General features: G+C 36.7%; 1 protein-coding gene across 1 annotated transcript; it reads right to left on the bottom strand.

The window, feature by feature from the left end:
- Window positions 1-429: 429 nt before the first annotated feature.
- Window positions 430-1,383, bottom strand: LOC101675175 (olfactory receptor 13D1-like). The gene has a single exon (XM_004747898.2). It carries the CDS (start codon window positions 1,381-1,383, stop codon window positions 430-432), a length of 954 nt encoding a protein of 317 aa, XP_004747955.2.
- Between the last annotated feature and the right edge of the window lie 13,226 nt (window positions 1,384-14,609).

Below are 14,609 nucleotides of genomic sequence, written 5' to 3'. Positions count from 1 at the left end.
AATCTTAATCAGGGGAAACAAATTGAGAGTTACTGAGGTTAGAGGGGTGAGGGGACGAGGTAAGTGCATGATGGACATTAATGAGGGCATGTGATGTAATGAGAACTGGGTATTATATAAGACTGATAAATCACTGACCTCTACCTCTGAAACCAATAATACATTATATGGTTTTTGGGTTTTTTAAATTTAACAGAGATCACAAATAGGCAGAGAGGCAGGCAGAGAGAGAGGAGGAAGCAGGCTCCCTGCTGAGCAGAGAGCCTGATGCAGGGCTCAATCCCAGGACCCTGGGATCATGACCTGAGCCGAAGGCAGAGGCTTTAACCCACTGAGCTACCCAGGCGCCCCTTTATGTTAATTAATTGAATTTAAAAAGAAAGACAAGATCCATTTCACCATTTAGGATATCACATGTCTTTAAGCATTTCATGATTTCAATAAATGCTGGTGTCTCTTCAAAACTTTTATCATGGCTTCTTTCACTTCTTTATTCCTCAAACTATAGATAATGGGGTTTAACATTGGGGCTACCACTCCATAAAATAGCCCAATAATCTCATCAGAAGTGTTCGTGTCCTTTGACTTGGGCTTCATGTATGTAAAAAGGGCTGAACCATAGAATAAGATAACCACAGCGAGGTGGGCTGAACAGGTAGAAAAAGCTTTCTTTCTCCCCTCGGCAGAATTAATTCTCAGGATGGAAGAGAGGATAAAAACATAGGAGATGAAAATTAACAATAGGGGAATCATCAATATAACAATACTTATCATTGTCATGATTATCACATTGGTGGTGATATCTGAGCAGATGAGTTTGAGAACAGCCAGTAACTCACAGGTAAGATGGTCGATGACATTATTCCCACAGAACGGCATTATCATTGTCATGACTGTTTGCAATAGGGAGGTCAGATGGCCTATGATCCATGACCATGCAGCCATATGCACATAAAGTACTTTGTTCATGATGATGGGGTACCTCAGTGGGTTGCAGATGGCCACATACCGATCATAGGCCATCACAGCCAAGAGGACACACTCAGTGCAGCCCAACCCGAGGGAGATAACCATCTGGAGAGCACAGCCAATAAAGGAGATGGATTTTGTCTCAGACCTAAATATGATGAGCATTGGAGGAATGAATGATGATGTATAACAGATGTCCAGGAATGAGAGGTTCCCAAGGAAGAAGTACATGGGGGTGTGGAGGCGAGAATCCAGTGTGCTGATGGTAATGAGGAGGCTGTTTCCCAGCAGAATTATCACATACATGATGAGGCAGAGCATGAAAAGAAAAAACTGGAGCTCTGGGTATTTGGAAAGTCCCACCAGAATGAATTCAGTCACAGGCGAGTAATTCCCCATCTTCATGTGTTCCATTTCACTTTCAGTGTTTAGGAAAGGACAAGATCAGGGAAATTTGTTTATAATGTAGATTTTTAGTATACCTTCTCTTCCAATATTGTATTTGATTCATCTTGAAACAGTCCTAGGAATCAAAGGAGGAGGGATATGGTATTTATTTTATTGACGATGGATGGTAGTAAGGCTTTGGAGAAATCCAACACATCTGAGGCCTAACAGAAACAATGTCAAGGCTATTAATACTCCAAGAGTCCTACTGGGAAGTGCCAAATAAAATTTAAGACAAACTGCTTTCAAATGTAGATATTGGGGATGTCATTATTAATGGAGAATTTTAAATTAAAGGTGTTTCCTGATGAAGCTGGCCTCCATTTAAAAGATTATGTAGATCAAGCACCTGTCATTTAACCTGGATATAACTTTAGTAAACTGTTTATTTTTTCAGAGTCTCAGCTCATAGCTGACTTGGAAAAAGCAGTAATTATTTGTCAAGTTGTCATTGGAATCAACTTAGGTAAAATCCGTTAGGCACCTACATCAGTAGATGGTTCCAACATGGCATATATATAATATATAATCATATAACAAAGTAGTATTAAATATGTACACATGTAATACAGACATATACACACAAAGATGAAGGAGGTGTGACTTTCTCTGTTCTAAAAAGATCCCAGATGAGGGAAGCCACTTCTCAGAATTTAGGTCAAAACAAGAGAAAATTGAAACAATAAGTTTACCAGAAACACCAAAGCAGCCTGTCATGTGGGCCTATTCAACTTCAGTTACCTTTGCTTTCACTTTTGCCATTTCTTCTCCTTTGGTAGTATCAAGGGAGGTTTTGTTTCCTCATGATCTTCATCAGCAACAGCACAAAAAACATCTTAATAGGAAAATATAATCCATGTAAAATAGTGTGCTTCCTGTGTAAAACAATTTTAAGAAAAGTCCTCCAGCTCCTCAACTAACCACATTGTTACCCCTTGATTCTTCTACTGTAGAAGTTTGGAGGTACCACTAACACCCTAAATGCCCTGCAGAGGCCATGCTATTTCTTTGAGTCTCTCCATAACACTATACTCTTCCTTATGCATTTTTTTAAAAAATTTAAAGAGTTGATTTATTTGAGAGAGAGCACATGAGGGATAGCATGAGCAGGGGGAGGGGTAGAGGAAGAGGGAGAAGCAGGCTCCCCACTGAGCAGGAATCCCAACTAGGGACTCAATCCTAGGACCCTGGGATCATGACCTGAGCTGAAGGCAGATGCTTAACCGACGGAGCCACCCAAGCACCCTTTTTCCATATGTATTTGTACATGTTGCTTTCTTAAGCTAGAAGGACCTCTCCTAACTTAGACACCACCTTTTCTAGGAAAACAATCTCAACCCCTCTTGTGAGGAGGATGTCCCTGATAAACACTCTCTGTCCCTCACAGCACTCTGTACTTCATGTCTCTCATAGAATCCTTTGTTTATTCATCTATACCGCTCAAGCTCTGCTTTACATATGTAGATAATAGAGATCCCATCATGAAAACTTACTTTTCAAAATGGAGCTGGATGTAGAATGTTTATGAGAGTTATTTTAAGCTTATCCTAAACTTAAAATATTGTTTAAAATTGTTAAAAATTGTTTCTTTTTTCAAGAAACAGTGTCTGTGCTATATGACATGTTTCAATGTGGAAAAAATATAGAAAGTTTTATAAAGCCATTTTATTAAGCTAAAATAACCTGTTATTTATTTCAAATTGTCAAGGATAGAAGAAAACTGTGATCAATATTACTCATGCATATGTATAAGAATCATAAAATACATCCAAACTGTATACTAAAGTGCTATAATTTATTTTGTGAATTAATGAAAGTCCAAATTAATATTTGAAAGTCTATCAATATAATACACTAAACAAATAGACAAAAAACCAAAACACATGCTCATCTTATAAGATGCCAGAAAGCATTTGATAAAATATACTCATTTATAGTAAAATCCCTTAGAAATCTAGATATGGGATGATACATAATTAATATAGTAAAGATCATCTCTATCAAATCATTGGGCCACATAATTCAAAATGACGGAACTCTGGAGTGTATTTGTAAACATCATCAAAGATTGATATTAGCGCTATTATTATTATTATTTTTTAAAGATTTTATTTATTTATTTGACAGAGAGATCACAAGTAGGCCGAGAGGCAGGCAGGGGCGGGGGGGGGGCGGGAAAGAAGGCTCCCTGCCGAGCAGAGTGCCAGATGTGGGGGTCCATCCCAGGAGCCTGAGATCATGACCTGAGCTGAAGGCAGAGGCTTAACCCACTGAGCCACCCAGGTGCCCAGCACTATTACTATTATTTAACTTTTTTTTCCTGAATAATCTACCAAGTAGAAATAGTAAGAGAAATAAATAATATTTATTTATTGATATTTTTTGCACGTCCTTCCATGTTTCAAGTTTGATCAGTATTTGAACAGTTGCAGCAATTTTTTTTTTTCTTTTAGGTTGCTGAAATCTGGTTTGTGTTGATCGTGGGTCATTCTATATTTGTGAGATGACATACCTTCATGTGTTATACAGCCAATAAAAATTGTAATTTTGGAGAGGATTAAAGGGAAAGGAAAATACTCATGGTATAATGTTACATTGAAATGGGAAGTTTCGGGGTGCCTGGGTGGCTCAGTGGGTTAAGGCCTCTGCCTTCGGCTCAGGTCATGGTCCTGGGGTTCTGGGATCGAGCCCTGCGTCAGGCTCTCTGTTCGGCGGGGAGCCTGCTTCCTCCCCTCTCTCTCTCTGCTTGCCTCTCTGCCTACTTGTGATCTCTGTCTGTCAAATAAATGGGTTAAAAAAAAAAGGGAAGTTTCATAACGATATAAATGATTACAATTTGTATATATGTGGCTGAAAAAGAGCCACAGCGAAATATTAACTAGTTTTCTCTGAAATGCATTTGGAAGCATTATTAATATTTTTTATTTTTCTTCATTTCCCCCAATTTTCCCTCATTGTCCAAATTTTCAAGACATGGAGAATATATATTTTATGACTGTGAAAGTCAGAAGTATTTTAAATATCTTCAACAATATACTAGCAAACTGAATCCAAGAATACATTTGAAAAATCATTCACCACAATCAAGTGGAATTTATTCCCAGGATGCAAGGGTGTTTCAATATTCACAAAACAATCAATGTCATCACATCAATACAAGAAAGGACAAAAACCACATGATCATTTCAGCAGATATAGGAAAAGCATTTAACAAAGTAAAGATCCATTCATGATAAAAACCCTGAACTAAGTAGGTGCAGAGGGAACATATCTCAACATAATAAAGGCTACTGATGAAAATCCCACAGCTAACATCATCCTTAATGGGGAAATATTGAGAACTTTCCCCCCAAGGTCAGGAACAAGACAAGAATGTCCACTCTCATCACTTTTATTCAACACAGTATTGGAAGTCCTAGCCAAGGCTATTAGACAACAAAAAATAAAAGGCATCCAAATTGGTAGAGGGGAATAAAACTTTCACTTTTTGCAGATGACATGATACATATACAGAAAACCCTAAAGACTTTACCAAAAACTACGAGAATTGATAAACGAATTCAATAAAGTCACAGGATACAAAATCAATATACATGAATCTGTTGCATTTCTATACACTAATAATGAAGTACCAGAAAGAGATATTAAGAAAACAATCCTATTTATAATTCCACCAAAAAATAACAAAGTACCTAGGAATAAACTTAACCAAAGAAATGAAGGACCTGTATTCTGAAAACTGTGAAACACTGATGAAAGAAATTGAAGATGACACAAAGAAATGGGAAGACTTTCTATGCTCATGAATTGGAAGAACAAACATTGTTAAAAAGTCTACACTATGCAAAGCTATCTACACATTTAATGCAATCCTTATCAAAATACCAACAACATTTTTCAAAGAGCTAGAACAAGCAATCCTAAAATTTGTATGGAATACAAAAGACCCCGAATAGCCAAAGCAACACTGAAAAAAAAAAAAAAAAAAAAAAGCAAAGCCGGAGGCATCATATTTCCAGACTTCAGGTTGTTTATTTTTATTACAAGCTGTAGTCATCAAGACAGTATGACATAGATCAATAGAACAGAATAGAAAACCCAAAAGTGCACCCACAAATATATGGTTAATCAGTCTTTGACAAAGCATGAAAGAATATGCAATGGGAAATTCAACAAATGGAATAATCTTAACCAAAGTTCAGTTGGGAAAACTGGACAGCTCCATGCAAAAGAAACTGGACCACTTTTTTTTTTATACCATACATGAAAATAACCTCAAAATAGATTAAAAATCTAAATGTGAGACAGGAAACCATAAAAATTCTAGAATAGGGAACAGTCAGTAATTTCTGTGACATTAGCTGTAGCAATACTTTTCTGGTTATGTCTCTTGAGGCAAGGGAAATAAAACCAAAAATGAACATTTGGGACTACATCAAAATTAAAAGCTTCTCCACAGCGAGGGAAGCAATCAGCTTTCCCTTTGGGAAAAGATATTTGGAAATGGCATATCAGTAAAGAGTTAGTATCCAAAATATATGAAGAACCTATACAACTCAACACCAAAAAATAATCCAATTTAAAAATGAGAAGACATGAACATACATTTCTCCAGAGAAGACATCCAGATGACCAACAGACACATGCAAAGATGCTCAGCATCACTGACCAGGAGGAAAATGCAAATCTAAAGCACAATGAGATATTACCTCATACTAGTCAGAATGGCTAAAATAAAAAATACAAGAATAGGAAGTGTTGGCAATGATTGGAGAATAAATCCTCATTTCCTGTTGGTAGGAAGGCAAACTGGTGCAGCCACTGCAGAAGAGTAAGAGGTTCCTCAAAAAGTTAAAAATAGAACTATCCTATAATCTAGTATTCACACTACTGGGTATTTACCCCCGAAAATAAAAAAATGCTAATTCAAAGGGGTACATGCCCTCCTATGTTTACTGCAACATTATTTACAATAGCCAAATTGTGGAAGCAGCCCAAGTGTTCATTGATAGATGAATGGATAAAGAACACAATGGAGTATTATTCAGTCAAAAAAGAATGAAATCTTGCCATTTGCAACAACGTGGATAGAGCTATAGAGTATAGTGCTAAGTGAAATAAGTCAGAGAAAGACAAATACCATATGATCTTACTCATATGTGGAATTTAAGCAATGAAACAAATGAGCAAAGGAAAATAAAAGGGAAAAACCAAGATATAAACTCTTAACTATAGAGAACACACTGATGGTCATCAGAAGGGAGGTAGGTGGAGGGGCAGGTGACATAGGCGATGGGAATAAAAGAGTAAACTTACTATCATGGGCACTGAGTAATGTCGAGAATTGTTGACTCTCTATTTTGCACCTCCGAAACTAATAGAACACTATGTTAACTACACCGGAATTAAAATAATTTAATAAAAAATCAGAAGTATTTTAAAGTAGTCCTTTTAAGGAAACTGTGGCAAAAATTGAAGGAATTCTGTCCTCAGTTTTCATTAAAACCCAAGAAAGGGTAAGAATAGTTAATGGATATTTGAGAGAAATTTTCATTGATTTGTTACACAGACTTGACTTAAGACAGTGTTTTGATTTCAAGCAATCACTTCACAAATATATGGACCCTGAGCAGAGACACTGAAACTGTTCCAATACTTGGAATAAGTTTCTAGAGGTCACCAGTTAGAATGTCCAGGTGGGCTGTGTAGATAGGATGTAGTTTATGTGGGACCCAAGTATATCACACAGTAGAAAGATAAGGCAGAGGAGAGACCCAACATGACGAGTGTGTGGGATATTAATGAGAACTATTACCTCGGCTTCATTATTTCTACCAAAGAGGAGAAATTTCAGTTTCTTTTCTGGCTGTTTTTTGTCAATCTGTCTCCAAAGGGTCTGTCCTTAAATTGAGGCTCATCTTCAGGGATCAGCTGTAGAAGGAAAGCAAACTGCATGAGTAATTGGATCCTGAAGGATTCACCCTTCTTCCTACATTTACCAAGAGAAAGGAGTAGAAGTTTGTAAAGCACAGTAACTCACCCAGACTTCCTGATTTTAACCTGAGGAACCTCTTGAAACAGGCTGTGCCTCATTCCCCTCAGAAGGAAACCAAATGTACCATTGTGTCCTGCTCCTGCTTCAGCCGGTTTCCCCTCCTGTTTATGAAACAACATATTCTTCATGGTATCAGACATCCCTGGTGCTAGATCTCCAGTGCTTGTCCAAATAAGTAGCAGCCCCAAAGCTGCTGATAGCAAGGCTTCTTTTCATTTCTTATATGGTGTTGGGAATTAACCCCGGGTTTTCTCATTTTCATTTCTGTGTGGAAACAAAGAACACTTTGTTGCTGGGAGCTCCAGTGAACTGGGCTCACTGCTAGGATCAATTCATCCAGCTCATCTTCTTTACGCACTAACCATCTGTAGGTCTGTATAGTACAGTGCATAGCCCTCTGTCTCTGGAAACCTACTATGTCCCAGTCCTCTTTCTCCTGTGTCCCGTTAGCAGCTGCTAAAGAGCAGCACTCTGTCTTATTGGGAAGTACTTGGCTTGGAGGACCTAAACTTCAGTCTTGCATCTTTGGCTTAATGGATCTATAAATCTTGTGCAAAACATTATCTCACAGCATGATGTGTCATTTAAAATGGGGTGATGATACCTATTTTTAGAGTTGTTTTGAGGATTAATGTAACATCTTTAAAAGTCACTGGCATAGATTGAATGCATAGCACTTGTTAGTTAATTTAAATGCCTACAGTGATATTCTTTCGTTTTCCATGATAATGGAAAGTGACATCTAAAATGATGTTCACATATATTCATGATATTTTCTTCGCCCAATAATTCCTTAATTTTTGCTTCATCTTGTTCAACACTTCTAAAATAAATTATTCATTATTCCCAGTTCCCATTCACCCTTTCCTTTCTGGAAATATCTCTTCTCACCTTTGTCCTAATGTTCTCCATTAAATCTTCAGGATTTTCATCTTTATCTATAATAGATAGCATGGCTAATTAGGATTTCAGTTTTCAAAGCAAGGAAAACACTCTGCTGTTTTTTTCTCAGTGTTTCACTAACTTCTTGTGACAATTTGTTGCTCCTCCTCAATGAGTTGGCTTCTTACTCTTCTTTTTAGAACTAACGCTAAGTAAAACCTAGGTTGAGTATTCCATAATCACACACACAACTATTAGTAGTGGTGAAGAAGAGGGAGAAACATCATGCTATAAATGTATATGCAATAGAAAATTAATAAGTCACATAAGTACTTTCGTACCTTTGGGCCCTAAATATTTATTTTCAAGGGCCCCACCAGTGGTTCTGGTAACCAATTTAAATCCTCCTTTGTTTTCTTCTAAGAGACATTGTAATCCCAGAAGTGATTTCTTTTAATAATATAGAAGGCAGTAACTTTTAGGTACTTTAGGGATGATGTTTCAAGAACTGATTATACTTAACTTAATAAACAGTAATTTTCTCCTCTAAATTATTACTTCCCTGATTATACAGATTATGTATACTCAGTATAGAAATTTGAGAAGTCCAGAAAATCCAAGGAAGAAATCAAAGTCATTCATTATTATAGAACAAATACTAGTATTTTGACATATTATCTATTGAAGTACTATATTTACAGGCATAAGACCATGCTGCATTTCTTGATTTATTAAGTTTTAAAATAATTAACAATATAATGTGTGTATTTCCCATATTAGGCAGTTTTAATGAATTTCTTAGTATCTTCAGCTGATAAATAGGAAAAAAATGTAAGTAGAAATGAAACAGTTTTTTGCTGGATTCTCAGTAATTTTTCACTTTTTTGGCATTTTGAATGAATGACAATGTTGAGGACTGGGATCAGATTCCCTTCATTTTATTTCCTGTGAGGAAAAGGGAGGCACAACTCAAGGAATGTCCAGTGCTCTCCTGCTATTGCTTCCCATTGTCCCCTCGACTTCATTTACTTCCTAACAACTTTCTGGCCCTTGACCCTGCTGTGCACTTCCAGGTTTTAGTGTTTCAGCTCCATCTACACTTCCATTTTTCTAGCACTCCAAAATTGTATAGGCCTTAGTTAGAAGAACACAATTCTACTCATATTTTAAGATTCAGGACCTTTGCTAAAGTCCAATGCCAAATATATTCACTCCATTTTGTGGGGATACATAAAAAAAAAAATGAAAAAGACTCTACTTCTTGATGGAGGGAGTAGCAAAGTTTCAGAGCTTGTTAGAGTATAACTCTCTGCAACTGTTTTTGGATATTGGATTTTTTAAAAAGATTGTATTTATTTATTTGTTAGAGTGAGAGAGAGCAAGAGCTAGAGTACATAAGCAGGGGGAGCAGCAAGCAGAGGGAGAAGCAGGCTTCTGCTGAGCAAAGAGACCTATTTAGGACTCCCAGGACCCTGGGATCATAACCTCAGCTGAAGGCAGAGGCTCAAGTGACAGAACCACCCAGGCACCCCTGGATATTGAATTTGCCACAAGTATTCGTGTTTTGTTTTAGTGGGCAGTAATTTGGCAGGGCTCAAATTTCAAACTGGCCCAGTGGGTTAAGTCTGCCTTCAGCTCAGGTCATGATCTCAGGGTCCTGGGATCGAGCCCCCCACTGTGCTCTCTGCTCAGCGGGGAGCCTGCTTCCCTGCCTGCTGCTCTGCCTACTTGTGATCTCTCTCTCCGTGCCAAATAAATAAATATAATTTAAACAAAATATCAAACTTGTGTTCTCTAAGGTGGGCAGCCACTGAAATCTCTACTCAAATATTTTAAGCTTAGCTGTACTTATGTGTATTTTAGGGATCAGTCAATATTTAGGCAGAGCTTATGTAGAAATCTGGGGTTCTCATTCTTTAGCTATTTTCTTTCTGTGTCTTTTTTTCTTCTTCTAAATTTTTGACTATTGTGATCTTCCCAAACGCTTCTCTGTTTCTTCAAGTTGTTGAGATTGCATTTTCTATCTGAATGTTAGTTACCCTGTAGAAGGACTTTGTCCTTCCCTTATCTTAAAACTACTAAAAGGGAAACTCAACTGGTGCTGTTTCTTCTAACAAGTGTTGACTGCCCTCATTCATTTTCTGGATACTGTTGGCCATTTCAGGAAGGCATTTATTTGTTTATTTATTTTTAAATCTTTAATTTTTAAATTTGAATTCCAGTTAATTAACATACAGTGCAATATTAATTTCAAGTGTACAATTTAGTGATTCAACACTTATATACAATACCTGGTACTTATCACAAGTGTACTCCTTAATCCCCATCACCTGTTTCACCCCATTTCCCTTACCCAGCTTCCCTCTGGTAACCATCAGTTTGTTTTCTATAGTTAAGAGTCTGTTTCTTGGTATTCCTCTCTTTTCCCCCATGATCATCTGTTTAGTTTCTTAAATTCCACATATAAGAGAAATCACCAGGTATTTGTCTTACTCTGACTGATTTCCCTTAGCATAATACTCTGTATCTCCATCCCTGTCATTGCCAATGGCAAGACTTCATTTTTTATGGCCAAGTAATATTCCAATGTGTGTGTAATGTGTGTGTGTGTATACACTATATGTATATATACCACACCTTCATTAGATCTAACCCTTCTTTACAAATTTATAAGTGTACAATACCATATTGTTAGTTATAGGAAAAATGTATCTCAGATTTCTAGAACTTATTATTTGTAAATATCTGAAACTTTATACCCTATGGGATAATAACTCTCCATTTATTCCTCCCCTCAACCTCTGGCAACCACCATTCCACTTGCTTCTATGAGTTTCACTATTTTAGATTCATTATGGAATTAGAGGGTATTTTTCCTTTATGACCGGTTTATTTCACTTAGCATGAGGTCCTCAAAATTTATCCATGTTGCCACATGTGGCAAGATTTCCTTCATATTTAAGACTGATGAATATTCCATCGTGCATGTGTATGTATTTGTGTATATATACATATACCGCATATATATGTGTATATATATATATATATATATATATATACACATCTATCTATCTATCTCACATTTTCTTTAACTGTTTATGCATCTTTTGACATTTAGATTGTTCTGTCATCTTGGCTATTGTGAATAATGCTGCAGGGGTGCCTGGGTGGCTCAGTGGGTTAAGCCTCTGCCTTTGGCTCGGGTCATGATCTCAGGGTCCTGGAATCAAGCCCTGCATTGAGCTTTCTGCTCAGCAGGGAGTCTGCTTCCCACCCCCCTCTCTCTCTTCCTGCTTCTCTGCCTGCTTGTGATCTCTCTCTCTCTGTCAAATAAATAAAATAAAATAAAATAAAATCTTTAAAAGAAAATAATGCTGAAATGAACATGGGAGATCAAATATCTCTTTGAGATCCTGGTTTCAGGAAGTTGTAAAAAATTTGTTTTGTCTAGGGTTTATGGGTGATCCAAGATTCATTATTAGAACATTCTATTTCATGGAATACATACATTCTATTTCATATTCTATGCATTTTTTTTACACATCTATGTTATAAGTGAAATAAAACAAGAAGTTATATTTTCTTGTATTGTCTTTACCTGGTTCTGAGATAAAAGCAAAAGGATGGGGTAGGCCTCTGAAAAACAATCTGAGGGGTTTGAAGTGGCGGGGGGCGGTGGGAGGTCGGGGTACCAGGTGGCGGGTATTATAGAGGGCACGGATTGCATGGAGCACTGGGTGTGGTGAAAAAATAATGATACTGTTATGCTGAAAATAAATAAATTTTAAATAAACCACAATGAACTATCATAAAAAAAAAAGGATGGGGTAGGTTTCACTCTGGTTTTTGCTAAATAACTTGGATAAAATGAAGACTATCTGTAGCTTGAAAGTTTGGTAAACTTATATGTAAAACTGAACTACTAAATTTCACTTAGAGGTTAATGAAAAAAATATATATTTTTTTCCCATCTAAGTTACAAGTCCCCTTGAATTTTATTCATAGGTATCCTCTGGGATTAGGAACCACTGCTAGAAAGTATACATAAGAAAGGAATTTCTGTGTCATAGTCTATACATATACTCATCTTTTTTGGTAATGTTTAGTTTTTATTTTAACAATTTTTAAAGTTTTATAGTTTCTTTTTTGGGGGGATATACATTAATCTTTACTAATTTTCCAAATTTGTACTCTAACAGAAGTGTATGAGAGCTCCTTTTGCACAATGTTCTTGTCAATATTTAGTATTGGCCAATTTTTAAATTATTAACAATCCAGTCCAGTTAGTTTGGAGAAGCATTCTTTAAGCCTCATGTAACAGTAGATATTATTTGAAGGGTTTTGGGAATTATATGGGGTGGATATATGAAACACTGTCTGAAGATGTTTCTGTTTGGTTGGTCATGAGGTTAGGTTCAAGCAAATCCATAGAAGGAACTAAATCGGTGGAGCCAAATCCTGGCCCAACACAGTAGTGGGGGCAGTAACTACATGTATAAACTCTACATGTTTGTAAGTTGTTGGTGCATCCCTGTGCAGGTACTTTCAAGAGGGAGAGATGAAGTATGAGAGACTGTGGACCCTGAGAAACAAACTGAGGGTTTTGGAGGGGAGTGTGGAGGAATGGGTGAGCCTGGTGGTAGGTATTAAGGAGGGCACATATTGCATGGAGCACTGGGTGTGGTGCATAAACAATGAAACTTGGAACACTGAAAAAATAAAATAAAATTAAGATGTTAAAAAAAGAGGGGCGCCTGGGTGGCTCAGTGGGTTAAAGCCTCTGCCTTCTGCTCAGGTCGTGATCCCAGGGTCCAGTCGAGCCCAGCATCGGGCTCTCTGCTTGGTGGGGAGCCTGCTTTCTTCTCTCTCTGCCTGCCTCTCTGCCTACCTGTGATCTCTGTCTGTCAAATAAGTAATTAAATAAAATCTTAAAAAAAAAGATATTAAAAAAAGTCTTTTGTAAGCATTGTGGAAGGGATCATATTTTCTGTTATATTCTGAGGCCACTAGGTGGTGGCACAGACTAGCTTTTTCTTCATCCTTTGTGTATAAACCTGTAAGTGGGATTAAGGATCAACTCCACTGGTCTTGCTTGTTTGCACTTCAAAACGTTAATTCATACTCCCAGTTGCAATGAATTAGATTTTATGGTGCTCCATATTATTTTCATAATTTAGTATTTAAGTTTTGGGTGGGTAGTGTCACATTTATAAATATTTCATTTATTTGATTACTTGTGATTTGGTTATCCTTTCATATTTTTATTGATATTGGTTATAGAACTGTGTTGTAGAACTTGCTATTTTTTTCATTGTATTTCTGTGTTTTTTAGAAACATATACTGGACTCTCATTTTTGTTTTTGTGTACTACAGATAAATTTCCCCATTTATGACTAATATTTAAGCTTGCTTAATGGTGTCTTCTGTCATATAGAATATTTAATTTTGAGGAGGCTGAATCTCTCATTTTCTCTTTTTGTTTTTTAGCTTGTTCAATAAATACTTTTACTGTCTGCATGTCATAAAGGTATTCTTTTCTAATTTTTTATAGATGTCCTAAGGTTTTGCTTTTTAGAATTTGGCTATTAAATCCTTTTCAAATTTTTATGTAGTATAGTATAAGATAGACATCTATATAGTTATCTTTTTTGTCATTATGAATAACCAAGTATGATTTATCAAATATTCCATTTGCTATGTACTGATTTACAATGCCTTATCAGTTATCAAACACTGTGATGATATCTGTTATCAAATTCTTATATATGCCTGAGATATTTCTGGATTTTCTATTATATTCTATTGATTTGTTTGTCTTTCTGTCTTCACCGATACTACATTATCAAAATACCTACAACTTTATAATCAGTCTTGATGTGATATAGTGGCAACCATCATCTTACTCTTATTCTGCAATATTTTCTTGGTGACCCTTGTTTTTTTATTCTTTTATGTAAATTTTAGGATCAACTTAACACTATCCAAGGAGGTGAAGGAAGCTTATTCCATTAGAGTTTTGATAGAATTACATTAAATTTAGAGAGAATGTTGGGGGTAAATTTTTTGAATTTCATAACTGTGTGTTAAATATAGCTCCCTGTGGGGCACTTTGGTGGCTCAGTGGGTTGAAGCCTCTGCCTTTGGCTTGGGTCCCAGGGTCCTGGGATCGAGACCCGCATTGGGCTCTCTGTTTGGCGGGAAGCCTGCTTCCCCCACCTCCCTCCGCCTGCCTCTCTGCCTGCTTGTGATCTCTGT

This window comes from Mustela putorius, unplaced genomic scaffold (genome assembly GCF_011764305.1).
Source record: "Mustela putorius furo isolate JIRA1106 unplaced genomic scaffold, ASM1176430v1.1 tig00000580_pilon_pilon_pilon, whole genome shotgun sequence".
NCBI lineage: Eukaryota > Metazoa > Chordata > Mammalia > Carnivora > Mustelidae > Mustela > Mustela putorius.
The sequence above is the reverse complement of the archived record's forward strand: the minus strand, read 5'-3'. Positions and strand labels throughout refer to the sequence as shown.

Coding starts and splice junctions, on each gene's coding strand:
- LOC101675175 (XM_004747898.2), bottom strand. CDS start 1,383: ATGGAACACATGAAGATGGGGAATTACTCGCCTGTGACTGAATTCATT.